Source organism: Staurois parvus, unplaced genomic scaffold, assembly GCF_062004578.1.
Source record: "Staurois parvus isolate SC_StPar_1 unplaced genomic scaffold, SC_StPar_1.0 ptg000264l, whole genome shotgun sequence".
NCBI classification, from domain to species: Eukaryota; Metazoa; Chordata; class Amphibia; order Anura; family Ranidae; genus Staurois; species Staurois parvus.
Genome location: NW_028318060.1, coordinates 4271020 through 4298755, shown reverse-complemented (window position 1 = coordinate 4298755; position 27736 = coordinate 4271020). Strand labels below are relative to the sequence as shown.

Below are 27736 nucleotides of genomic sequence, written 5' to 3'. Positions count from 1 at the left end.
AGCTGTTACAAATGCAGCGTTTCTATACAAAGTTTAGTGAGTAATGTACTTCAATATGTTTTTAGTAGCATATTGATTAGAACATTTTTCAGTGGTAATAACCAGAGCTGGGTATGCTAAAACGGAGCTGAAAAAGTAGAATGGATAAAAAATATTCCGAGCAAAGTAATCAAAGTGAAAATCCATTTGGATATCATAAATGTGTATGAGTGCAATGATGAGGCATGCTTCATAATGAAAGATTTAAAAGTTTTTATAGAATGATTTGAAAAAAACTAAAGTTATATATTTTAGTGAGTTTGCATAAATTCAGCAATCAATACAAAGTTTAGCTGTCATAAAACATTATCATTTGTTTCATGACACATTATTTTAGGTTATAGAATTTGCTTCTTAGTAATCCTTGAAGCAGAGTTCCACTCGACCTATCAAAAAATAAAAGTCAGCAGCTACAAAAACAGCCACTTACCTGTCCCTTGGTCCTGTGGTGTGTCCCCTGCAGCTCGTTTCACCAGCTGTCCTGTATTCCAGGAGGCTGGCATCTTTAGTGTGGGAACCCGGCTGTGATAGCTTGCGGCTTCACAGCTGGGTACCCACTGCGCATGCGCGAGTAGCGCTGCGCTTTGTGAAGGGTCCTGTAGTCGTCTGGAACCTGTCATGTGTCCCAAAAGACTACAGGGAGGGAGGGAGGACACCTTCCATTTCCGATCGCCTCAGAGTGGGATCCGTTGAAGTGGGAGCGGGTACCTGTCAAATTCGGGTACCCGCTACCCAAAGGCGCCAATCCTTAATGGAGATTGGGGGAGCAGTACTTAAAACGGAACTTCCCCTTTTGGATGGAGCTCCACTTTAAATAAATAAGTTAGAATGTTTAGGATGAAGGCTTTTGTATAAGATTGATAAAGGAAGTGGCAGATGAACAGTGAATTCTAGCCAAATTGTTCAGTAGATATTAAAAATGTGATTTTGAGGTATTTATCGCGTTCTTTGCTACATATATTTATTTTGTTTATTTACGTATTAATGTATGTATTTATTTTGTTTATTTTACAAATTCTTTTAAAAAACTTTCTATATTCTTGCATTGTGATTAAAGGATGAAAACAGACAGAAATGAAAAAGATATTACATTATTGCCTTAGAAATTGTATAATGAAAACAAAAATAAAATCATATTTCACATTTTTATGCTTTTGAATGTTTGGAACGTTGTGTGTTAAAGTATAATACTTTATTATTGGTTTATGGGTAGAGTTAGATGAAGAAGGAACAGTTTTGGGCATCAACCACTGAAGGTCATTGTCCATGTCAGCCATGTAGATGTGTGATATTCTGAATATTGCTATGAATTGGGATAGATTGTTTCACCACCCTGCACGCTCCCAGCACATATGTCTGTGTCTCACTGAAAGGTCCTGATTTCCCCTTGTGATTGGGACCTTTTCCGATCATGTGACCGTCATGACAGCGAATCACAGTGGTCACATGACCCTAAAAACCCACCCCATCTCCCGACACCTGAAACCCCTTAAAGGGCCTGGAGGTGCCGGTGTGAACAGGTTAACAAATTCACCTATTTACAAAAGTCAGTATTTATCAAGTACACCCAGATGTGGGTCTTCTTTTTTACATATCTTCTCTTATCTGTACACATATTATCAGTACATCTAATTTTGTATATTTTCCAAACAATACCTTATGTTTTAACCACTTGAGCTCTGGAAGGTTTTACCCCCTTTATGAAAAAAACATTTTTTGCTTTTCAGCACTGTGCTATTTTAACTGTCAATTAATCAGTCATGCAACACTTTACCCAAATGAAATTTATAAAAAATTGTATACACAAATAGAGATTCCTTTTTGTGGTATTTGATCACCACTGGGTTTTTAATTTTAATTATATAAACACAAAAAGGCCAAACATTTTGTAAAAAAACAATATTGTCTACTGTGTGTGATAAAACATATCCAGAAAAATCAAATTTCTTTATAAACTTGGGACAAAATGTATTCTGATATATGTTTTTGGTAAAAATGAAACTGCATTTTTAGGGACACTATACTATTAGGGACACTAGTATAGTTCTGATCGTGATCCAACAATGATCTGAAAGGACACTACACTAGTAATGGCAGTGACTGACCCTGGCTAAGAGGTACACTAACTGACCAAATGACACTGACGTTACTAGTGACTCTAATATAGTGATCAGTGATAATACTGTACACTGTACTAATGACACTGGCTGGGAATGGGTCAACATCAAGGGGCAGTGAAGGGGTTAACTGTGTGCCTAACAAGTGTAATGTGTGCTGCTTATATTCACACATTAGGCTACTTTTATTCCCTGAACTCAGAGCTGATTTCAAGAGGAAGAAACAGCCAGATCACTGTCTGTGTAGAGTTCTGTGTGTTTGAAAACACAGAACTCTGTGCTGTGATTGGACAAAGCAAAATCATTGGCTTAAACCTGCTGACAAATGTTTGCTATGTTCAATCACTGCACAGGTCAGCAGGGGGCACACATGCGCTCCAGAAAACTGGGAAAATCACTGCGGCATACAGGTATGTTGCGGTTACTGACTGTACTGCCCACTCACAGTAAGTCTACTGTGGACAAGTGGCAAGTGGTTAAAATAACTAAAAATATTTGTTTTATTTTATTTCTAAATAATTTTTTGTAAAAGCGTACTACTGTATGATTAATATATGTAAAATGCAGAATGACCTCACGATTTTAAGCTACTGCTTAGAACAGTATGAATTGCTACTCTCAAAAACTTTCCTGAGCACGTGTTGCATCTATCTTTACATCAAGAATATTTTTAGTTTTATTAAAGTGTATGTTACTCTAAATACAGAATTTATTATTATTTATTTTCTTAGGGTGTGTTCATATATTTGTCTTTTAGAAATCATAATCTCTATTATTTTCATTTAGTTTCTTCCATTTGAAGTATCTGGTAGATCCTGCCAGTCACCTTTCTGCCTTGTTCTAAACTGATCACACAAAGCACAGAAGCTGATCTGTCTTAGTTTGGTCAGTTTTCATTCTTTAGCTGGCTATTTAGTACAGAACACCGTGCAGGCACACAGCATGCCTGTATTGGATAGTTTGTTCAGCCACCACGCCTCCAAACCAATCATAGCCTACCTCTGGCACACTTCCTCCCAATCGCAGCCCTCCTCTTGAACATACCCCCAGCCTGTATCTTGCCTCAAACTCAACAGACTATGGAATACAGGCACACAGTGTATCTGCATAGTATCCTGTAACCCCACCCCCCACTATTAGGAAAAAGAGAAGCATTGTCACATGACAGAACTTTTTAACCACTTCAATACCAGACACATTCACCCCCTTCTTTCCCAGGCCAATTTTCAGCTTTTAGTGCTGTTACACTTTGAATGACAATTTCTTTGACATGAAACACTGTACCCAAATGAAATTTTTATAATTTTTTTACACAAATAAAGCTTTCTTTTGGTGATATTTAATTACCACTGGATTTTATATTTTTTACAAAATAAACGGAAAAAGATTGATCATTTTGAAAAAAAAAGTTTTTCTGCATTTCTGTTATAAAAGTTTGCAAAAAAAAGAATCCTTCATAAATTTAGGCCAAAATGTATACTGCTACATTTCTTTGTTACAAATCAGTGTATATTATTTTGTCTGTAGGAAAGTTAGAGTCCTCAAACTATGGTATAAATATTTGAAATGTGATCAATCCTGATGTACTGACAGCCTAACTCATTTTGTGAGGCTCTAAAATGCCAGGACAGTACATATACCCCCAAATTATCCCTTTTTGGAAAGTAGACAGTCCAAGGTCTTTAGTAAGAGGCATGGCGAGTTTTCTGAAGATGTAATTTTTGTCACAGTTTAAGAAATTACATTTTTTTTTCATAATTGTTTTATACTGTCACCAGTGTAGTACAACATCATCATGTAACTGGTGTGGAGGTGAGACACTGGTTGGTGACAGTATGTAAAAAAAATATATAAATTATATCATAATATTTTTTTTAATTTGTAAAAATTTTTTTTTCTTGTTTATTGCAATTTGTTTTTAGATACTGTGAGAAGAGCAATACCATGTTACTATGGGGAAACTGTACTACTCTGGGGAGGTGATTATGATTTTTTTTTTTGTTACATGATTTTTACTATAATTGTTTATAGTATAATCACTGTTATAAGCAACCATTTTTTAGGAATGAAATACATTCAACCTGTGTATACTCCTGTGAAGCTGTGATTGTCCAAGGCTATCACATGGTACAAATGCACTGTGATTGTCCCTTACTGTACTACGTGATCACTGTGACCGTTTACAGAGATCAACACAATAGTACACAAGGAATGGATATGAATGGAAGCCATTCATTGTGTACAATTGCCATGTGAACTACCGTTATTACCTGGTACACTGATCTGTCATAAGGCACAGTGGGTGATAGATTCCACTGCAATGCAGCGCGTGGGAAGCGTGCGAGGCACAATCCTGGCATATAACGTGTATTCAGGATGGTATCGTTTCTGCTCGGCCGTCATATTATTATAGGCTGGACTGGAAGCGGTTAACCTGTTAAAAAGTAAGAAAGATCATTTCTGAAACTATGTAGTTACTAAGGCATTTACGATGTCTGCATTGTTATAACTGTACTGTCTGTTATATTGCATGTTTACTATACGTTACCCAAGTTCCTAATATGTTAAAGATTAAAAAAAATAGACCCCCCCCCCTCTCCTAGCCTTCCATAGATGAAGAGGTTTGGAACTAGAGAAAATAATCTGTTCCCATAATGCAACAGGAGATTTCTTTATTTTACTCTGTATGTGCTTTGTTGTTACGTATTAGGATGATGTAGAGGAGATAATGACAACTGTTTTTTTTTAGATTTTGTTGACCTCAGAATAGATGTTAACTTTATATTTACAGCTTGACCTAAAAAAACACTGTCATCAAGAAACACATTTTAGGCTGCTCACATAAATAAAATGTACACAATCAGCACTTACTGGTACTGCTCTATCATAGCAATTAATTATGACTTTTGTCAGTAACAGCAATGTAGTTTTCTTCAACCTCTGATGCTTCTGGCTGAATGTCCTGCAGCTGCCTGTGAAGCCTCCATGTGTGGTGTGAATGACAGCAGCGAACTCAGTTTTCTCTGTATGCGCTGAGCATTGAAACTCCATGCTGTGACTGATATGCAGGCACTCTCCCACACACAGCCTCAGGCTTTGGAAAGCTTCACAGGCAGCAGTCAGTCACCTTGGTGTTATCCGGGCCAGTTCAAGGCATATTACAGAATATATCTGACACTCCTAGAAGTTTCATAGATAAAAAAAACTACAGGACTATTACTGAGAAAAAGCACAATCAATTGCTTCTCACAAACATAAAAAATTTCCCAGCACACTTACCAGCTAGCCTGCAAACAAACCAAGTTGGCCATGTCTAATAAGTCACGTTAAAAACAGAGGGTTTCATTGCCCACATTTGCAAATATTTATGGCAGCTGCAGTCCCCACGTCAAGGCTCCTCTGTATACTGCGGTCCTAACTCACACTGAACACCCAGCAAGCGCTCAATGGCAGCCAAAAGCATCAAATGTGCCCCCCACACCAAAGCAGAACAAGCTATACGAAAAGATGATAATCACCCCAATTTATTAAAAAAATGAGGAAGGGTTGTAACAGCGCAAACACTGCAAAGTCCTGGGAAATAGTAGTATGGGTGATGGTGGTATTAGTGGCTACTGTATGAAGAGCGTAGGATTCCGTGTGGCACTGAGGGCAAGGCTTCCAAATAAGCTGTAGCAACTTCTGTAGATGAGAAAAAGGAGAGAAGCGCCTCTAAGTGCAATAAGTCTTTTAATTCAAGTCTAAATGTAGAAACACTCACATGTGTGAAGTAATCATAAGCATAAAAACTGTGGTTAACAATAGTTAACGGTGGGGTGGTAACCCGGGTGAAGAGCCGTCATCTCTCTGCGATGTGGGGAGGTCAGCTCTTGGCTGGAACAGCGTGGTGGCTGGAGGGGGAACAGCGGTGAGGCCAGCCTTCATGCACGTTGGTTTCTCCCAATATATCGACCACTTCCTACAACCCCTTTGCACAGGCTCAACACTCATATATCCGGGACAGCGGACACTTGCTAGAATTACTCCAAACATACTCCTGGGAACCCGACTATTGTTGGGTCTCGTTAGATATCTGCTCCCTATACACCTCGATACCCCATGATGTAGGCATCACCGCCATCCAGCATTATCTATCCTTGGATCCATCACTCAACCCCAAACAATCTTCCTTTATAGTAGACGCCACCTCATTTTGCCTCAAACACAATTACTTCACATTCAACCACGATTTCTACTTACAAGCTCAAGGTACAGCCATGGGAGCCAACTTTGCACCCTCATATGCCAACTTGACTATGAATTTCTGGGAGGACAAACACATATGGCACAACAATCCCTTTGCCGCCCACATCATCTTTTACGGCCGTTACATAGATGACATTATCGTCATCTGGGATGGACCAATATCACACGTAGACGAGTTCGTAACCCATTGCAATTCAAATCCTTTTGGACTGTCCTTCACCTCCACTCACCACAAACATACTCTTGTATTCCTAGATCTCGAATTATACCATGACAATCTCCAAATATTAACAAAAAACCACTTCAAACCCGTATCTGGCAACTCATACCTCCACTTCAACAGCTGCCACCACCCCAAATGGATCCAAAATATACCTAAAGGACAATTCTGTCGTCTCAGACAAAACTGCACCACAGATTCAGATTACAATCTCCAGAGTGACATTCTAATAAAGAAATTCCTAGACAAAGGTTACCCACACAAGCTAGTAGATGAGGCCCACTCCTTCTACCACAAGGGTAGACCCCAAACACACAATAACACACAGCCTCCCAACCAGGTCAGATTTATAACCAAATTCCACAACAACTTTCACAAAATGGAGTCTATCATCAATAGACATTGGCCGATACTACTACAGGATCCACATTTAATAGACATCTTAGATAAAAAACCAAAATACACCTACCGCAAAGCCATCAACCTTAAAAACAAGATTGCCCCCAGCAAATACAACCCACCCACCAACACACTCAACACAATCTGCCTCATACCCATTGTCGGCATGTATAGATGCAACAAAGCGCTATGGAAAACTTGCCAATTTGTTAAACACGGACAAAAAAACTTCACCACAAAAGGAAAAACCTATTCATTCAAAGAATTTTACAACTGCTCCACTGATCATGTGATCTATTGTATATCCTGCCCTTGCGGCCTCCTATATGTGGGACGAACCATCAGACCCCTCCGCGCCAGGTTTGGCGAGCACAGACGTCTCATTGAAGATGGTAAAGACAAACATAGCGTCCCCCGCCACTTCCTTGAATATCACCAAAAATCCACTGATGGCCTACAAGTATGGGTCTTAGAATCCATACACAACAATCTCTCTGAGTCTGATCATTTCAAAAAACTCTGTTCACAAGAAACTTATTGGATATTTACATTAGATACATTGTCCCCAGGCGGACTCAACGAGGAATTAGACATTAACACTATACTATAAACACTACAATCTCCCATTCACAGCCACTCAACACTCACAATGATACTTCCCCCCCCCCCCCTTTCTTTATAAAATTATTTTTTTTTTTTTTTTTTTTTTTTTTTAATCGAATTTTTTAATCGAATTTTTTATCGAATTTGTTTTTTTTTTTTTTTTAAATCCAATTTTTAGTTTATTATTTATAACCTTTTGTTCATTATTTATATTTTATTCTATTTTTTACAATTTTTTACAATGTAATTTACTTTTTATAATGTCATCTGCATGTATTATTACCAATATGTTTATCATCTTGCAATCATGCTGTATCATTTTGCAATCATGCTGTATTACCACTAAATATCTGCTCACTACTGTTACATAATTGATGTGCCAGTGCTGCAAGGTGAACATTTTACCCCACTAATCTCCCAGAACATAATTTTTTTTTTTTTTTTTCTTTCGTCTTCCGTTTTCTTACTTATTACATCCTCTCTTTTTTCCATTTGGTTTCCTTTTACCCCCCAGTTAACATCCATGACTTTACACTATTCACCTGACAGCAATGGTCAATCACTGGTTAATTGGTTAATTGATCAATTAGACTCACGTTCCTTATATATTCACCCCTGTTCATCCACTTCCCCCTGCTTGAAAAAGGAGTGCACTTCCGCCTTCCACGGCCAGTGCATGCTCCGAAACGCATCGCAGTGCACCCTGGGATCTGACGTCATCACGGCCACGCCGCCGCTACGTTCCAGCGTGCGTTCCATCCGGCTTTGAGGGAGGACGTGCATGAAGGCTGGCCTCACCGCTGTTCCCCCTCCAGCCACCACGCTGTTCCAGCCGAGAGCTGACCTCCCCACATCGCAGAGAGATGACGGCTCTTCACCCGGGTTACCACCCCACCGTTAACTATTGTTAACCACGGTTTTTATGCTTATGATTACTTCACACATGTGAGTGTTTCTACATTTAGACTTGAATTAAAAGACTTATTGCACTTAGAGGCGCTTCTCTCCTTTTTCTCATCACCCCAATTTATAACTAGCCTTTGTAGTAAGGTGCACATGAATGGGCAAGGCACATCACAAACAAGTAAAAATTTCCTAACACACTTACCAGGTAGCTTACATAAAAACTAAATTGACGCCGTGTAAGAAGTCATGTTCAGGGGCGGACTGACCATTTGGAAACTCGGGCACTGCCTGAGGGCCCGGGGTCAATAGGGGGCCCCATGAGATGCCCCTGGTACCTTTTTCATCGGCTTTTTTGAGTTTGGGCAAGGACACAAGGGCCCCATGATCCCCTATTGCCTGGGGGCCCCATGTGTTGTCATATATATGAATATAGTTGTGGGAGGTTTACTCAAATGTAGCACTTTTCATCAATTTCAGTCCAGTTGGGGTTTGTGACTTACTTTTATTTAACAGTAAAGTTCAAAACAACTCGAAAGGTTACCCTTGCAGGAATTTTCAGCATCACCCTGAAAAAAAACATACATTTTCCAGTCTCCTGGCTATCAGAACTAGTTCTGTGGTCTCCACACAGCCCCACCGTTTTGTCTCAGTCGGCTTTGTGACAAACAAAATATCCACCTGTTCTTCACAGTCTCCTGCCTAATGACACCCTACCTCGTAATATCACGCAGGCAACAGCCTGGCCAAATTAGATTTCCTTTCTTTGAGGCCAGGGCAGTTACTCTCCCAGTGTCTCTTCACACATGCTGTTCCTGCAGCAGCTTGTTTCCAGGGGAAGGAGTCATGGTCAGCCAATTGACTAGAAGGGCTGTGCACATCTGAACAATCAGGGTGCTGATTTCCTGTAGAACATGGACCCAATCCAGTTGTTACCAATGTTGGAGAAAACTGTAAAACCTGTTTTCACCACTTTGAAAAGACACCCCAAAGCCCCTCAAGCTGCATAAGTGGGAACCCTGGGTGACATCTAATCTTTCTGACATCATGGTGCAGCACTGTCACAATATCAATCAATCAGATGAGCTCCAACATCCATCAAATCACAAAAAGCAATAAAGAAAGGGTTGCTGCACAAATAAATGACAAATCCAGTATTTGGATTTATCTTTGTTGCTGTGCAAACAAAAGAACACTTATATACAGATAAGTACACTGAACAGCTCAGTGTGTGGCAGGCGCAGCACCCTTTGGTGCCTAGTGCGCTGTGGCATTAGAAAAATTATGCAATTGCTGTTTCTTTGTTTGATTAGACTGACTTTACTCTGTAATTCCTCCAATGCCGCTCTATGGATGCAGTAGGTTTAAAGAGCACACCGAATACTTTAGTTAACTTCTTTAATAACTTCAATCTTCTTCATATAACTGCTTACAATGGCTTGTTTCATTTATCATACAGTAGCTTATTTCTTTCATATTACAGTGGTTTGATTTGATAAATTCGTTCTGTATATTTCGATAGATTGATAAATTCACTTGGATTTAAAAATTTGTTAGATTACTCTACAGTGACTTGATTCGTAAGTTCGTAAATTCGTTCGATTATGATTACTCTACAGTGACTTGATTCGATAAATTCGGTGGAACTACAAGTAAACACATACAACAGTTTTTACATACAGATCTACCTGCATTACTAAACAACAGAGGAACACACAAGTGCATTAAATACCTATTTGGCCTTCTCTGCTTCCATAAAGCTTTTCTGATTGGAACTTTGTTTCCTCTTCTGTCTGGTGAGCATGTGTCTCTAGAAAATACTAGCAGGGAGTTTTACACAGGCACAAATGTGAAACTGGCTGGGATTGGTTAAGGCTCTGTACAGTGTGAGGCTGTCTGTGATTGGCTCACCTTTAACTAACTCTTAAAGGCACATTTTCCTTTTCTGCTTCTGCTAACACAATGAATATATAAATGTCATATAACAATCAAAGACATAAATCACAGCAATGATTCTGCTTTTGGCTTTAACATATGCACTGTATACTGTACTGAGGTTATTGGCAGGTTTGGTATACACATATATGTGAACCATATTAACAACCTAGGACTGGTCTTAGCTGGCCAGCTACACAGTGTACTTACCTATGAACAAATGTTCCCTTGTTTGCATAGAGTGTATTCACTACATACCTGTGAACTTGAGGAATAGCAGGGAAGCCAGAAACAGTTATTCAGTTTGTTCATGCACATGTACCAAATAAATAACCAATGTTTATGAAGCAAGATGGTGATTCTTTTTTGACGATTAAAGGATAAGTTCACTTTTTAGAAAGAAATAATAAATGCACATTTTTTGCAGGTAAGAAAAATGTGCATTTATTATTTTTGTCTGCAGGAGCTTGGAAACCTTTGTTCCAGCGATCAGCAGATCGCTGATGTCATGCAGGTCTCCTGCAGATCTGTCAGTATATCTGCTTGCTTATACGGGATTCAGCGGTGTGGTAGCTGATTGAGGACTACAAGCTGAGAGCCGCAAAGGCTGTCAGGACTTGTAGTCTCTCATTCACAGATGACTGAATGAATGACGAGGCCATGTGGGCGGAGCCCCGCACGGCCACGTTTTGAAAAATGTGACAGTAAGTGAGGGGGGAGACGATCTCCAACTAGCAGTCAAAGCGGGGGTCGGGGGCGGGTGGGGAGAGTCAGGGGCCGGTCTAATTGTAACATGTTACAAAAGGTGACATTATCCTTTAATGTAATGGCAGAATGGAGTTTGCTAAGTTACTCACCCGATGAAAATGGCATCTTAAATAAACAATAAGTCAAATTGCACCAATAAACCAGCGTTATCCTGCTTGGTAAGCACCTCTCCAGAGTCCCATGTTTGCTGGAGTCTCTTTAAGATCTCAGATAATTTTATGGATGCCCAACATATCCAGGAAGAAGCAAAGGGGGAGAACCTTTCATAGTGTAAAAATGTTAATTGAATAGGCAAAAAAAGCAAAGTCAATGCACTTGCATTAGCAAAGAGAATCTGGTGTACGCATCTGGAAACACAACCAGTGTGCTTTCCAGACAGCATAAGTGACATCACCGAAGGTACTTCCCTACGCGTTTCATCATCAAAATGCTATATCTTCAGGAGCTAGCTTCTGTGACACCTAATATTCATCGACTTGTCTGGTCCACATATATATATATATATATATATATATATATATATATATATATATATATACACACACACACATATAAATACAATATACTGTATATACTGTAGTACTATGGCACTCACTCATTTATAGTAAACTAGAGATCTCTCGTTTAAGCCAAGTTTTCATTCCTGCTTTTATATCAGCATTGAAGGTATAGCGATCTCTCGATTTGTGAACATACATTTAGGTAATGACAGAGCCTCTTCCACCATGATGTAAAATATTAGGCTTTGGTCACTGAGGTGAATGTGCTTTCTTTAATTTGTAGGTCAGAACAGCTTTTAGTATCCAGGTTGGAGGCAGAGTCAACCTCTTTAGTCAGCAGTGATTCAGTATATTTTGTTAAATTTAAATTTTAAATACAGTATAGCATATTTCATAGAGCGTCTAACATTAATAGGGTAGGGATAGCATGGGAAATTTACCAGAAAACCAGGGGAAAATATATACTGTACTTTATTTGGAAACAAATTAAACTTATCTGAAATAGGTTTATACAGTGGTCACAATATGTTAAATTTCATAAAATATAGAATGGTTCCACTTTCATTAATCATGCCAATATTGTACAATTTAAACTTGGAACAGTTATCAAGATTTATATATCTAAATACCAAAAACATTAGGTATTATAATAGGTTGCGAGAGTACAAAGAAGATTCAAACTTACATTTTAAATATTGAGTGAAAGAATGCTAACACATATAAACACGTTAAATTAACTTATAACTGTGTTTTAATTACTGGATTTAATGTCTATTAGAACAGTATTTCATTTTTAATTCTTTCAGTATGAATGTTTTATAAAATATTTATGAATGCAAACCAGAGAGCGTAATCACAGCCTTTAGGGAAAACACAATTTTAGCACTGTTTATAAAAGTTTTAAATTCTTTATAGTATGTGAAGAATTTATTGTTTCTCTACATGAATAATTGATAACATTAAAGAAAACATTTGCAGCCACTAGGTTAAATACATACTGCATAAATGATGCATGTGGTATACATTGATATCAGGGGAATTCTGTAAAGCAAAAATTATCAAATTACTGTTTAAACTAATTTTATAGCTACAGCAAAGCTTTGATCTACACTACAACCCAAATGTTCAATAAAATGCTCTTGGCAAACAAATATTATACTGTATACACTGTATGTGCTTTATCTGTATACTCGGCAGAATATAAGGGTTTAATGCCAAGGGAATAAACTTTGAAACTCTGCTATCATACAGGAAAAAAAAGATACAGGCTAAAAAAACATGCTCCTCTTGTAAAAAATACATGCGTAAACACCAAAGAACAACAAAGATAGCAAAGAAAGTTGCCAATTCATAAAATATTTAGGAATTGTATTATTTTCCATTCTTTGCTTTTGTCTGAGAAATCATGTACTACAAAAGTTTGCATTATGTTTGCAAAACAATATTTTAGAAACAAAAATATTTGGTAGTTTCAAGGTGTCTTCACATGTATGGTCATACATTCTACTCTTTGTAAAGTTTAATGATACCTGATCTGTATTTTAGAATAAGACATCCCCATTCATGAATCACAAGGTTTTAATAATGGTTTTTGAAATTTCTTATTATTTTCAAAGCATTGTTACTAGTCAAACACTCAGAAATACTATAACAATTCCATATAGAAATTATGTCAAACATGTAATACATCCTCCAGATTTCAAATGTTTATTGGTGGTTGCGATATAATCAAATATATAACATAATATCTTATTTTGTCAGGAAAATCACCCTAACTTTAACTGTTCCCTTACACAAATCCCTAAAGAATAAGGGAATTAGCTGTCCCTATCTAATTTTATTTTGTGGAGGCCCAAACCTTAATTCTTTATCATTGGTTACATCGGTGCTTGCTTAGGTTTTCCTCCCACATTACAAAGACATGTTGGTAGGTTATTCGGCTCTGGTCTAAATTGGCCCTAATATGTTTATGTATGAATGTGAGTTAGAGACCATAGATTAATGTAAGGAAACGTTGGTGCCACAGTAAACTGGCTACAATCAATGATCTTTATTAGTATTAGCCAATGTCATGGCTGAGGCCTGACAACCGAAATGCGTTGGCTTCCTGCATGACTATATCTCACGAATATTAATAAAGACCATTGACTGTAGCAGATATACTATGACACCAGCTTTTCCTTACATTACTTGAAGATTGGAGGTTTCCAGAGACCTTACAAGATGGAAGCCCACGAAGATGATGAGGATGATGGAGGTAGCAGCTCTGTCTTGCCTATTTTAGTTTTGGAGGGGACTTAGATTGTAAGCTCCTTGAGAGCAGGGACTGATTTGAATATATATGTAAAGTGCTGCATACATTGTTGCCATTCTATAAATACCTGCATTAACGAATAAAAAAAAAAATTACAGAGCTATCCATCCATTGAAACTGCATGTACATGTTTTGGGCAAACAATGAATGTTACTAGTCTATTCTCTCTCCAGCTCAGATGTTTTTTATGCATACATAATAGAATGAATCAGGAAAATACTGAATTATGGACACTAAATGGAGCTGCTAATCATAGGCAATAAATACTTATTTATGGTGATCCTCAGCGCCATCTAGTGGCCGTATGGTGGTATTTTCCTGAATCTCCCTATTTTATTTGAATGAAAATAAGCTAATAACATTTGATTTTCCCTATAGTCATATGGAATGAATGTATATGCAGTTTAACAGGACGAAACTCCTGATTTTTTTTTTTTTTTACTACACGCCTTAGAGTTTATACTAGCGTTTGAGCCTTTGGGTTTTAAACATTTAACTGCGTTATACTGTACTCTGCAAGCAAATATGGTATTTACCACTTAAAGCAGTAGTAAACTTCAGGATAAAAAAACTCTCCCTGCAAAGCAATGTTATAATGTGCTAGTATGCATCACATACTATCACATTATGAAAGACTTACCTTGAAACGAAGCCCTCCAGAGGCGTGTTGTCACCACTGAGAAGGCTTCCATCTTCTCCCGGTCTTAATTTCGGGATTGCAGGCTGCAGCCACTTGACTGGCCGAGCCGTGATGACGTCAATCCCGCTCATGCGCACAAGAGTCTCTGCCACGGTACACAGCTCTGAAGGAGCGACATGGGTGTGCCGTTCCTTCAGAGCACATGCACTGGTAACATCACTGGCTGCTGCTCACTAGAATATCTCCTAAATGGTGCATGTTTAGGAGATATTTATTTTACCTGCAGGTAGGCATTAATATAATCTTGCCTGTAGGTTAAAAAAAAAAGTTTCCTACCACTTTAAGTATTCTTAAGGTGAATTTTATTACCAAGTATTATTATTATTATTATTATACAGTATTTATAAAGCGCCAATGGTTCGCTCAGCGCTGTACATTACAAAGGGGGACAGAACATGTGACAGAACAATACCAATACAATGCAAAACATGAGGGGATTGAGGAGCCTGCTCTTTCGAGCTTACAATCTAAGAGGGAGGGGATGGTGGCACAGGAGGAGATAGCTGTGGGGGGTGGAGTGGTAGGAAGAGTGGAGGAGGTCGGCAAGTTAGCAGGGGGTGGGGTAAGCTTCCCTGAAGAGATGGGTTTTCAGTGTGCGTCTAAAGGAGAGGAGAGTAAGTGATAATCTGATGGATTGGGGCCGGGAGTTCCAGAGGATGGGTGACACCCTGGAGAAGTCCTGGAGGCGGGCATGGGAGGAGGAGACCAGGGAACTAGAGAGAAGGAGGTCTTGAGAGGATCGGAGTGTGCGTGCTGGGTGGTACTTGGATATTGGGTCAGTGATGTAGTTCGGGGCAGTATGGTGGACAGCTTTGTATGTCAGTGTTAGGATTTTGAATTTGATCCGTTGCGCAATCAGAAGCCAGTGGAGGGATTGGCAGAGGGGGGTGGTGGAGATGGAGCGGTTGGAAAGGTGAATGAGTCTGGCTGCCGTATTCAGGATCGACTGAAGCGGGGATACCCAGCGGCGAGGCAGGCCAGTAAGAAGGGAGTTGCAGTAATCGAGTCGTGATATAATGAGGGAGTGGATAAGCTGTTTAGTGATTTCTGGGGTTAGGAACGTGCGGATTTTGGCGATGTTGCGGAGGTGGAGTCTGCACGAGCTTGTTAAAGATTGGACTTGGGGCTGAAAGGATAGGTTGGAGTCCAGAATGACACCAAGTACTCTAGCCTGCGAGGCAGGTTTGATGGTGGCGTTGTTGGAAGTCAGTGGGGGGTGGTGTCCGGGCTGGGGGGAAGACAAGAAACTCGGTCTTGGAAAGGTTCAGTTTAAGGAAGTGGAGCGACATCAAGTCAGATATGTCGCTCAGTAGGTGTGTGATTCGGGCAGAGACTGAGTGGGTGAGGTGGGGGGTTGAGAGATAGATTTGTGTGTCGTCGGCATATAGGTGGTAGTTGAAGCCGTGAAAGTGTATGAGTTGGCCAAGGGAGGAGGTGTAGATGGAGAAGAGAAGGGGCTCGAGGACAGAGCCTTAAGGGACCCCAACAGAGAGGGGGAGTGAGGGGGAGGTGGTAGCATTATAGGTAACGCTATGTCCTAATTTGGAAACCCCATTCTCCCAGGATTTAGGAAAACACCAGATTTTAATTATTAAACATTGGAATACACATTGAAATCAGATTCTAAAGGCCAATAGCATGAAAACTTCTAACAACTCAAGAAATAATTGAATTTACCTTATATAATGTTATTTAGATTTATACAGTTTTTTCATGTCACTTCAAGTTCCATTTGTTATACGTATATCCAACTTAAATTGTCCTTTAGGCCATATACCCTGGGACAGATTTAGGCCTCATTAACATGGCATAGGTGTACCAATCTGTTTGAAGGGGCTGTCTTCATCCATGTGGGCCAGTGCAGGCAGCACTTTTCAATTAATGCCATGCGACTGGCTGCACAGACCTACATGGATATCCACATGCATCCTGGAGTGTACATCTGTGCAGATCTGATGCACTGATTAGAATGCAGTCTGTCTGCATCCTAATCTGTCAATCGGATGCAGGATTCAGCAGATTCAAGGTGTAGGGTTTGTTATTAATTTGATTGTGGAATATTTTATAACCTTTTATCCTCCTTTGATAGTGAGTTGTACATCTTACATCCATTCTGTCTGTGACCTGTACATTAATGTCTTCACCTCCTTCATCCTGCAAATTAACCCCCTAATCTTCATTTCCCCACTGTATGTGACCTCTGCATTAACCCTTTCACCTTGTCCTACCTCTGTGTATGACACATACATGAATAATGCAATGTGTCTAGTGCACCATTACCAAGCTCCATGTTTTAACCACCCATTGCTAGCATGTTTCTTTATTTGCAATTGTGGCAAAAATTAGATTACCTTGGGATGTCTATTTTTCAAAAAAGAATAATTTGAGGGGTGTTTATATTGTCCTGGTAATTTATTTGATGTCTTATAACAGAAAGTAAGTGAAAATAATTTTTCTACAGTTGGTGGTGTTTTTCATGTATATAAATGTAAATAAAAATGTGGTTCTTAAAAACCACCCCAAAAGCTGTATGTGAGTCAGAAAAATTGTTGAAAGTGAATGCGGGTGTTGAATTACCAGGCAATTGACAGCTAAACTATCACAGCACTGAAAAATAAAAAAAAATGGCCTGGTAATGAAGGCTAGTATTCAACTCATAAAACAGGTCCAACTTTAAGCAGTTCTATTTAAAATGATATTTTTAACAATCACCATCACACAGTGAAAAAAAAAAATAACCATTTTAATGTAACAGTTGGCCCAGAGGAACAGGAAGTTGGAGCAGCAAATAAATGTAACCCCTAGCTAGCACTTTTTCCTGACAGCTCCATGTCAGCATAGCTGGGTAAGGGCCCTGCCCCCCCCCATGCTTCCAGGACCTAACTCATAAATTTGAGCCCACCTGCAGCCTCAGTGTTCCCATGTGCAGGACCTAGGTGTGCTCCTCTACCTGGCTGGTCTAAAAGGCTGACTGGCAGTCCATGTGTGTGGGTTTCAGCTGGACGCGGTCTTTGGTGTACCGGCTAAATGATCCATAATCCAGGGAGCCCTGCTGCTGGTCCGTGCGGTGGCTTTCATCACAGCTAATTAAATAAGGGGTGGACTCCTGCGCTGCCAAATATCCTCTCAGGGGATGAAATAGCTGCTAACACCCAATAAAGATGAGATAAATATTTTATAAAAGATGGTGTAGCGCTGTACGTGCTAGAATTAAATTAAATCTTGTCAAGTCATATTATTGTGAATAAATGATATAACCCTGTGTATCCTCATTAACTTAATTATAAAGTGCAGTATAATCCAAAAATTAGATAATAATCAAAGTGACCAAGTATTACACCGTGACATATTTGAATTGCAAAAAGTCCCAAGAAGTAAAAAAAATATATTAAATTGCACGAGAAAAATTATAAAACAAAAAATAAAATATCCAGATTTTTCAATTTTTCAACTTTATATTCCAATTTGCCAATCTATCCATCACCTTCTGGTCTGTGCGCTCACCTCACAGATTCGACCCTCAAGGAGTCATAGAGCAATCAATATCCCCGGATGATCCGAGGCTGGATGGATCTCTCCCTTTAAAGGGACAGAGGAACAGCTCCCACCAAAATCAAACACATCTTTAAGGGGTCTTCAACTGGCTCAAAAAGAAGTCAAAGATAGAACTTCCATAGTGTAGTATTTAGATATTTATTGGTAAAAAAGATTCAATGCCAAAGGGCTACTTATATTAAAATCAAGGGTCACAGACACATCAAGCATGTACTGTGTAACCCATAGTCAGGTGTACATACAAGAAATCCCAAGATGGCAATTGCTGTCCAAACGTAATGACGTCACCACGCTTTATTCCAAATTCCAAAACTCCATATATGTCACTGTGTAACACTTGGTCACTTTGATTATTATCTAATTTTTGGATTATACTGCACTTTATAATTAAGGTAATGAGGATACACAGGGTTATATCATTTATTCACAATAATATGATTTGACAATATTTAATTTAATTCTAGCACATACAGCGCTACACCAACTTTTATAAAATATTTCATCACGGCTAACAGCCTTGTCTGGGATCCGCTGGCTCCATGTGAAGTGGGCAGCGGTGTAAGCAGAGTCTCTAGGCATGCACACCTGTGCAGTGCCAGTGTTTACAGTAGGATGGCGGAGGTTGGATGAGCTAAATGTAAAAATGCTTTGTATCCAAATGAATGCTGCATTGCTGGGTATTGTTGTGCCTTGTTCCCTGCAGCCGCTGTGTATACCCTGAGCTCCTCCATAGATAGTACTCTGCATAACAGGTGTACAAAGTAATACTTTGTCTGTTCACACATGGCATTACCTGTTGGTGGCTTCTCAAATTTGCTTTTTATTTTGCCATTATGCCAACCCCCTCAAAAGACCAGCATTCCCAGAGAAGGTAAAGGAGTCACCTGTGGATGACTACCATAGCCAGCATTTTCTGTTGGAGTATAGGAAATCCCTTTAGTATTTGTTTGTGGTCTCCAATTTCTCAAAAAAAAAAAAAAAAGAGGTCTTTATGTTGTCAACAATTTCCTTGTATGACTTGTGTACATCGTAGAATATTATTGTAATTCTGATGCAGATTCCTACCTTTTTATTGCTTTTCTTAACAAAACATTTTCATCATGTCCTGTTCACTGGCAGGGCAAGGTTTGGTTCATTACCCACCTGGTGACTTCAGGGCTATGGTTGGAAGCTTGAGTATCAGCATCCCTCTAGCAGTGGTTAACCCTTTAGGGTTTGTTACTAAGCAAGGTATTTTCTACTTCATTAAATTATTGTAGTTTTTTTTAGCTGCTGTAAGCAGCGGGCAAATCCCTGTAAAAGGATTATCTAGTCTAGCAATGAACAGCTTCAGAGCTTTGCCAAGCAAGACAACCCTCTTCAGACTTTTCAAAGAAGAATACACAGATAAACATGAATGTAAGTGTTTCACTCACTCTGTGAAGGGGCTATGTGTTCTAACAAGGAGCAGTCTCATAACCTTCCCAGGTAGAACAGTCTCTTCAGACTCTCTAAAGGGGAAAAGACAAATGGACATGACAATATAAATCATGCTTTGTTCAAGCAACCACAAATGAGGATGATGACACCCAACACGTTGTCACATTCATTAAGTGGCCAGTGCACTCAAAAGGAGTTGTTTCCACTCACCCTGTAAAAGGGTTATATGTTCTGGCGATTAGAAGTCTCATAGCCATGCCAGGCAAGACAGCCTCTTCAAACTCTATGAAAAGGAAGAGGCAAACGAGCATGACTATGTATCCTGCTGGTTTAGGCAGACAGGGATAGAGATGATGACACCTAACAAGATGTCCCATTCAATAAACACATTGTCAATACACTAAAGGAATGGTTTCCACTTACCCATTGTAGGGTTATCTGCTTTGGCAATGAGAAGCTGCCTAGTCTTCCCAGGCAAAGCATCCTTCTTCAGAGTTTACAAAGGGGGTGATGAGGATGGACATGACTGCATGAATACTGCTTTGTTCGAGCAACTAAAAAGACAAATATGACATCTAACAGGTTGTCACGTGAGGCCAATACACTCTAAAGGAATGTTTTCATTCACACTGTGAAAGGGTTATCTGTTCTATGAATGAGCAGTCTCCTAGCCTTCCAGGTAAACAATCCTCCTCAAAATCTTCCAAACTAAGATTCAGGTGAGCATGACTGTGTGAGCCCTGCTGGTTCAAGCAACCAGGGATAAAGAAGTTGACACCTAACAATTTATCACATTCATTGGCCATGTGGTCAATACATTCTAAAGCAGTTGCTTCCACTCACCTTGTGAAGGGGTCATATATTCTGCCAGTCAGCAGTCTCAGAACCTTCTCAGTCAAATCAGCCCTTACCAGATTCATCCAAAGAACATGTGGCCAAACATGACTGTATGATTCCTGCTTTGTAGACAGTAATTGAGATGATGGTGACCAAGTTGTCACAATTAAACATGTGGTCAAGCCACTTTAAAAGAATTGCTGAATTCACCTTCTGCAAAGGCCATCTTTTCTGGCAATGTCCAGTTTTCCTTTTAGGACAATTATAACTGGTCTCAGAGCCTTCACAAGCCAATCAATCCTCATCAGTCCCTTCTGAACAAGAAGATAAGGACGACCTTTGTCCAGGTTGTTGATTCCTCCTTTTGTAAGGTTGATGAAATTCCTTTAAATAGAAGCAAAGCTGTGGAGGTATTTCAAGTGCCTCCCGAGGATGGCTTGACACTTCTCTTATGGTGACTGAATCAAGTGCCTGTTCTACAAGCTTGGAGCATGTTGTCACAGCAGGATGTCAAGGGTTTTGAATCACCACTTTGGTTGGTGTGTCCCTTATGGGATTGGCCAGATACATGACTTTACCATTAGAAGATGCTGTGGCCTTCAAGGATGTACTCAATAAGTGCATTTTTCTTGATCTTGGAAAGTGTAGGCTTAATTAATAGTGGTCAGTTTGACTTCCTGCGTCAAGATAAACATCTGTTGAGTTAAAGGAGACTGGAGTTCAAGAGTCCGTTTCCATGCTTACTCCAGAGAGGGTCAAAGAAAAAGCTAGTACGTAATCCAAGAATTCATCAAAGAGCTTTATGTCAGAATGCTTTCTGGTATTTTGGGAATTGTGCCAACTATACATGTCTTATGGGCACTTGGTGGTCCCTCCTTGGACATAGGTGCAGCTTTAGTGATGGAGACATAGCCACTCAAGGCAGGCATTTCAGGTCATATTTGGAAGATCTTTCATCCTTCACATCTCAGATCCAGCAGGTCAGGTAGACTCAGTTGAACTCTCACCCCCTATCAAGTTGAGTTTCTGGACTGGTAGCAGTCAGAGGGCTGACGTCAGAAGATATGAATTACACCCTGTGTGGAAGCGAGCCAAAACTTGTAGTTGGAAAAGCAGAATCTTCTGTGATGTCATTCCCATCTGGCAACCTAGTGGCTGGTGGTGCAGTAAGACACCAGCAAAGCAGGAGTTAAGAACTGAATTTCAGTCTCTCCTAGCCTTCAGTGACCTCATCCAAAGTGGACCTGCTCTGGTGAAGTTAGACAGCACAACGGCTGTGGCCTACACCTTGAAACAAGGGGGCACATAGTGTCTCCCTCCTGAAGGAAGTTTCCCTGATTCTAGAGTTGGTCTAAGTCAATATCCTGCAGCTATCTGCTGCCTATATGCCCGGTTGGGGGAATCTTTAGGCAAATAATTTGTCCAGGACAATCCTGGATGACAATATATAGCCCAGACTGCCGCAAGTCTTTTGAGAACGAATGAGCTTGGTAATCACTTCCAGAGGTAGACCTGTTCACATCCTCAATCAACAGAAAGTTGCTTTCTATTCCAGGGTCCAGCATCCACAAGCAATGGGGGTGGAGGTGCTGATCACATAGTGGATCTCAGGAAAGCTTATGCCTTTCTGCCTCTCCCTTTGATTCTCAGCTTCCTGCTGAGGCTGTGGCAGGGGAAGATGATAGTTCTGGTGGTGATCCCAGATTGGTTGAAGGGGCCTTGGTACCCTCTGCCCCTCCTAATGAGTGCCAAGGATCCACTCTGGTGGTGATCCCAGATTGGATGAAGGGGCCTTGGTACCCTATGCCCCTCCTAATGAGTGCCAAGGATCCACTCCCTCTGCCAGTAAGATCGGATTCTCCAAAGTCACATTCACCCAACACCTGACAGGCTCAGGCTTGGGTCTTGAGAGGCAGAGGCTAATATATCTCAGGGGCTCTGTAAAGGTTGTAAATACTCTTATGAAAGCAAAGGAGAACAGCACTAACAGTGCCTATAGTAGAATATGACATAAAATCACAGGGTTGCTGCTGATCAAGGTTTACACTGGGCTCTCCAAATCTGTCACATTCTTAAGTTTCTATAGACGGGCCTTGATTTAGTTTCATGAGTAAGTACGCTATAGGACCACATTTCAGCTATCTCTGCCTTCATGGGCTTACAGTGGGCATCCAACACTCAATTATACTGTCCTTCAAGCTGCAACTTGGTTGAAACCTACCTAAGAGATTGTTTGTGAAGTGGGATCTCCCACTGGTGTTGGACTTGCTTGTCTTCAATCAAAGTGGCCCCTTGTGGTACCTCTCACTGAAAACTGCTTTCCTGGTGGCAATTATATCAACCAGAAGAGTATCCATATTAGTGGCCCTGAGGTTTAAAGAACCCTGTCTACGTTCATCCCAGATAGGGTGGTACTCATGCTGATGCTCAAGATCTTGCCTAAGTGGCCTTCATAGTCCATATCACATGAAAAGTTGTCCTTCCTACATCCCTCTTGGGGAGTACCCAAGAAGTTAGCCCATCAGATGTGGGTCAAGCTTTAAAATTTAACATCAAGGCGACATCTGGCATCAGGAAGTTGGAGCACTTGTTTATCATTCCAGGTGGAGCGTGTAATGATTTTATGGCTTCCAACAAGATTATTGCCTCCTGGTTGGTGAAGCTCGTCTCCTTCCCCTGCAAGTTGAAAGGTTTGGCTGTGCCAGGGGGGATCACTTCTGTCCACCCAAAGGGTCTTGAATTTGTAAGCAGCAGCAGGCTGAGTGTCCCGGGACACTATCTGCAACTACATGGGGGTCAATATATAAGTTCATGACTCATTACTGTATAGAAGCAGTCTTAACCACTTGCCTACCAGGCACTTATACCCCCTTCCTTACCAGGCCAATTTTCAGCTTTCAGCGCTGCCGCACTTTGATTGACAATTGCGCGGTCATGCAACATTGTACCCATATGAAATTTTGATCATTTTTTTCTCACAAATAGAGCTTTCTTTTGGTGGTATTTAATCGCCACTGGGCGCTTTACTTTTTGCGCTATAAATTAAAAAAGTGCAAAAAATTTGAAAAAAAAAAAAAGTTTATTTGTTTCTTTTATAAAATTTTTCAAACAGGTATTTTTTCTCCTTCACTGATTTGCGTTGATGAGGCGGCACTGATGGGCACTGATAGGCGGCACTGATGGGCACTGATAGGCAGCACTAAAGGGCACTGATAGGCAGTACTAATGAGGTGGCACGGATAGGCGGCACTGATAGACAGCACTAATTAGGGGTCACGGATAGGCGGCACTGATATGCAGCACTGATAGGCGGCACTGATAGGTGACACTGATGATGGGTACTGATAGACGGCACTGACTGGCATCACTTCTGGGCACTGACTGGCACAACCCCTGGGCACTGACTGGTGGCACTGACTGGCAGCACTGGTGGGTGGCACTGGTGGGTGGCACTGGTGGACAGCACTGGTGGGTGGGCACAGGTGGGTGGCACTGGTGGGCACAGGTGGGTGGCGCTGGTGGGCACAGGTGGGTGGGCACAGGTGGGTGGCACTGCTGGGCACATGTAGGTGGCACTGCTGGGCACAGGTAGGTGGCACTGCAGAGTGGCACAGGTGGGGGCACTGCTGGGCACAGGTGGGGGCACTGCTGGGAATGGGTGGGCGGGGCTAGTGGGCGCACAGCTGATCGGAACTTGCGGGGGTCACTGCTGGGCACCGATCATCAGGGCACTGATCATCAGTGCCCTGATGATCGGTGCCGATCCCCGCTCTGACAACTGCCGGTTCTCGGCAGTACTTTCCTCACGATCTGACAGCGTGAGGAAAGTGCAGCCGAGAACCGGCACTTGCATTTTCCTGTGATCAGCGTGTCATTGGACACCGCTGATCACGTGGTAAAAGGCCGGTGGGATCGGCCTTTCACCACATCTCGTGATCAGCTGTGTCCGTAGGACACAGCGATCACGGAGATCGCCGGGTGCGCGCCCCCTGGGGCGCGCAGGAGAGCGCGTTCTGGGAGGACGTCATATGACGTCCACTCAGAACTGGCCGGCCGCGGTGAAGCCGTCATTCGGCTATGCGCGGTCGGCAAGTGGTTAATGACAGTTGAATTTGGCAGAGGCATCCTGGCTTCTGCTTTTTAGCCAGAATTGAGTGTGTAGCATTATCCCTCCCCTGTGTGGCTAGTTAGTTCCCATCTGTGCTGACATAAAGCTGTGAGGAAAATTGAATGACAGATACTTACCGTAATTTTCCTTTCCTGACCATGTCAGCACAATTCCCACCCAGCTTGGTAGGACTAGTTCTAGAACACTGATCCTGCAGGTGTGCTCAAATCTATGAGTTAGGAAGCATGGGGGGGGTCCCTTACCCAGCTGTGCTGACATGTGTGACTGGTGCCACTCATTCCCAACTGTTACGACAGCTTGTATGCCCACTGATAATCAGAAATCATTCAGTATGGTTCCAGGTCATGTGATCACTATGTCAACTATAGATGCTTTAATGAACAAGAATAACAATACCATCATCAGACTGCAGTGGCATCTGCCCTGCCAATTTCAAAAAGATGTAGTTGTCAATATCATTACAACATTGGAAATATATTGAAAAAAATAAATGTAAAAAGTAAAACAATTTTGTTTCATATTTGTAAGCCTTAATAAAAAAAAGTGGAGTAAGGTGTTTATTAAATCAGTGTGCTACATGAAAGTTTTATATGTCTTAAGCAAAATTAGATGTGCAAACTATCCACAGTTATTATCAGGTTAGCCCATGCATGCTGAATCTGCTCAATTCTGCATAACATATTCCTTATGGATTTGAAGCATTTTTATATTTTAGCTTTGGCCCCACTGATACAGCAATAACTGTAATTTTTAGTGACCTTTTTCCCCCAGTAAAAAAACAACTTTCTTTTAGCAGTATTCTCTAGCAATCAGTTAATTGCTTTAACTGACATTATGTCCAGTTCAAGGAAAACTATAGTAAAAGCATTAAATGAAAAAATATATTGCTGCAATAATATTGTTACAATGTGTTTAATAGTAAATCCGGCAAACAGCAGCACCTTTGATCCCTCTGGAACCACTGTAAGCAAATTTTATTTTCCCTCTTAACATTTCAAATCCCACATAAAGGTGTATGTTTATCATTGTTTTCACCCATGATTTACAGTTCTTTCACCAAAGATTTACAGAGTTTTCACATAAGTTTCAACTGGAAAATAAGTGATTCATGGGTAGAAGTTGTGTGAATCTTGGGTGAAAGCATAAAAAAAGCCCCAAAGGATTGGTTTGTATAACAGAAAAAAAAACACTGAAAACTTAAGTTGGCCATAGATGGATTGAAATTCAGCCATTGTAGCATGGGCCAGCCGAATTTCGATCAGTCAGTGGGCAGGTTGATTGTACAGAAGTTGATCTCTCGACCTTCTGTACAACAAGCCTGTTGGAAAATTTTTGCTCAATCAGCTGACTATAGTTGGCAGAGCTGATGAGTGTTTTCTGGTGGTGGGGAAGCCTTCCCACTGTCAAATATAGCAGAAGAGATTCTACACTTTTAATGTGTGGACGGGGGAATCAATAATTTTCTTTTTGTTTAACCCACTGGTTGAACAAAAGAAAATTAATCATGTATGACCTGCCTTAGTTGGGTATTGATTACATCTGTAGGAGCAACATCGTTAGCAGCTTGTGTCCTTGTGTCATTAAAATACTGGTGAGCCAAATAGCTATTGTCTCAATGCTGCACCTCAAATGGTTAAAACATGTGTTTAGCCATCAGCTCACATTTAGTTAGTTAGACTGCATTTACTCAAGGACCAGAATTTTACAATCACCACTAGTAGGAAGAAAATGTTTAAAACTCTACTTTGTTAATAATTTGCTCAACTAGTTTTGCAATGAGAGTCTACCATACGACAAATAGTAAGCAAGAGAGATTTTCATGTTACTACCATAGAAAAATCCACTGCTCTCCAAAAAACATTGATGCTCGTCTTAAGTTCACTTAAGTCCACATAATTAATCCATATAACTTCTGGAACAATGTTCTACAGACAGCTGAGACAAAAGTTACACTAATTGGGAAATACAATGTAGAAAACAAAACAGCAGTTGCCAACATCAAATCCACATCCCTGGTGTGAAGCATGGTGAAGGGAGTATAATAATGTGCTGCTTTGTTAGACAGAGATGGATTGCTTGCAACATTTAGGAACAAAATAATTCCCAAAGACTTTACATGGTAATAGAAGACTAAAGTGTGCTGAGGAGTTTCAGATCAAAGCTATCGCACACATATACAGTATATGCCATCAGTTAGTGCTCACTGCACATGTGTAACACCCACCAATCACTCCTTCACAGTTCATACATGAAAAAAGTATAGCAGTACATGCTAGACCACTAAAACAATAACCTGGTAAAATTATGTTAATGATTTCTAATGAAATTCTCAAAAATAATAACCAATTAACTGAATATTAATGTACAATGTATAATTTACAATTTATGTTTTTTATTGAGGATTTAATATAAATAGATTAAAATAAATTTAACAGTTTATTGTGATTCAACCAAAGTACCTAAAAGGTAACAATAGATTAATGTTCTTTTTTAGTCTATTGGGATTGTGTCTACGTGTCTTTGAGATGTTGCTGTACCCACACATATCATTGTGTTGTATTGTATTGTATTGTAGTTCTAATATGGAGGCCCAGCCTCAGTAAAGAGGAAAACATATTTTACTATGTGCGGTAATATAATTCAGGCTGCAGTCCTGAACTGATTGTTGCGCTGTCCCTTCAAACACAGGGGTGATGGAGAATGCATTACACTAACCTTTAAATTCATCTTGCATCTTTTTATCTGCAACTTATCCCCATATTTATTTTTTACAGTGCTCCAGTGCCTGACACTATAGGTATCTATTCAAAAAATATTCAAACAATGCCTGTAATGTCTGAAATATATTTAATATGTCAGTTTCTATTCATTGTCATGTGACATGTGAATGCAACATTCGGTAACTTTCATTCCCAAGAAAAAATAACTTTAAGTACATTCAGCCAGAAGAGGTAAAAAAACATTTGACCAAAAGAGAACCTGAGCAGAGAGCCACTCCGGGCTGGATCCCAACCATATGGTCGTGATCTGTCCCCAGCATGGACTGACTCTGC

The 27736-nt window shown here is 40.3% G+C and overlaps 1 protein-coding gene across 1 annotated transcript; it reads left to right on the top strand.

Moving 5' to 3' along the window:
• Positions 1–2526: 2526 nt before the first annotated feature.
• Positions 2527–26704, top strand: LOC149459278 (uncharacterized). Its single transcript, XM_089681304.1, has 5 exons — positions 2527–2566; positions 6264–7180; positions 20812–20964; positions 22205–22399; positions 26615–26704. The coding sequence occupies exons 1-5, from the start codon at positions 2527–2529 to the stop codon at positions 26702–26704; spliced, it is 1395 nt and encodes a 464-aa protein (XP_089537430.1).
• The last annotated feature ends 1032 nt before the right edge of the window (positions 26705–27736 follow it).

Coding starts and splice junctions, on each gene's coding strand:
- LOC149459278 (XM_089681304.1), top strand. CDS start 2,527: ATGCGCTCCAGAAAACTGGGAAAATCACTGCGGCATACAG. Junction 20,965..22,204: donor ATAGAAGCAAAGCTGTGGAG/GTATTTCAAGTG, acceptor TTTGATTCTCAG/CTTCCTGCTGAGGCTGTGGC. Junction 22,400..26,614: donor AGGATCCACTCCCTCTGCCA/GTAAGATCGGAT, acceptor AATGTTCTACAG/ACAGCTGAGACAAAAGTTAC.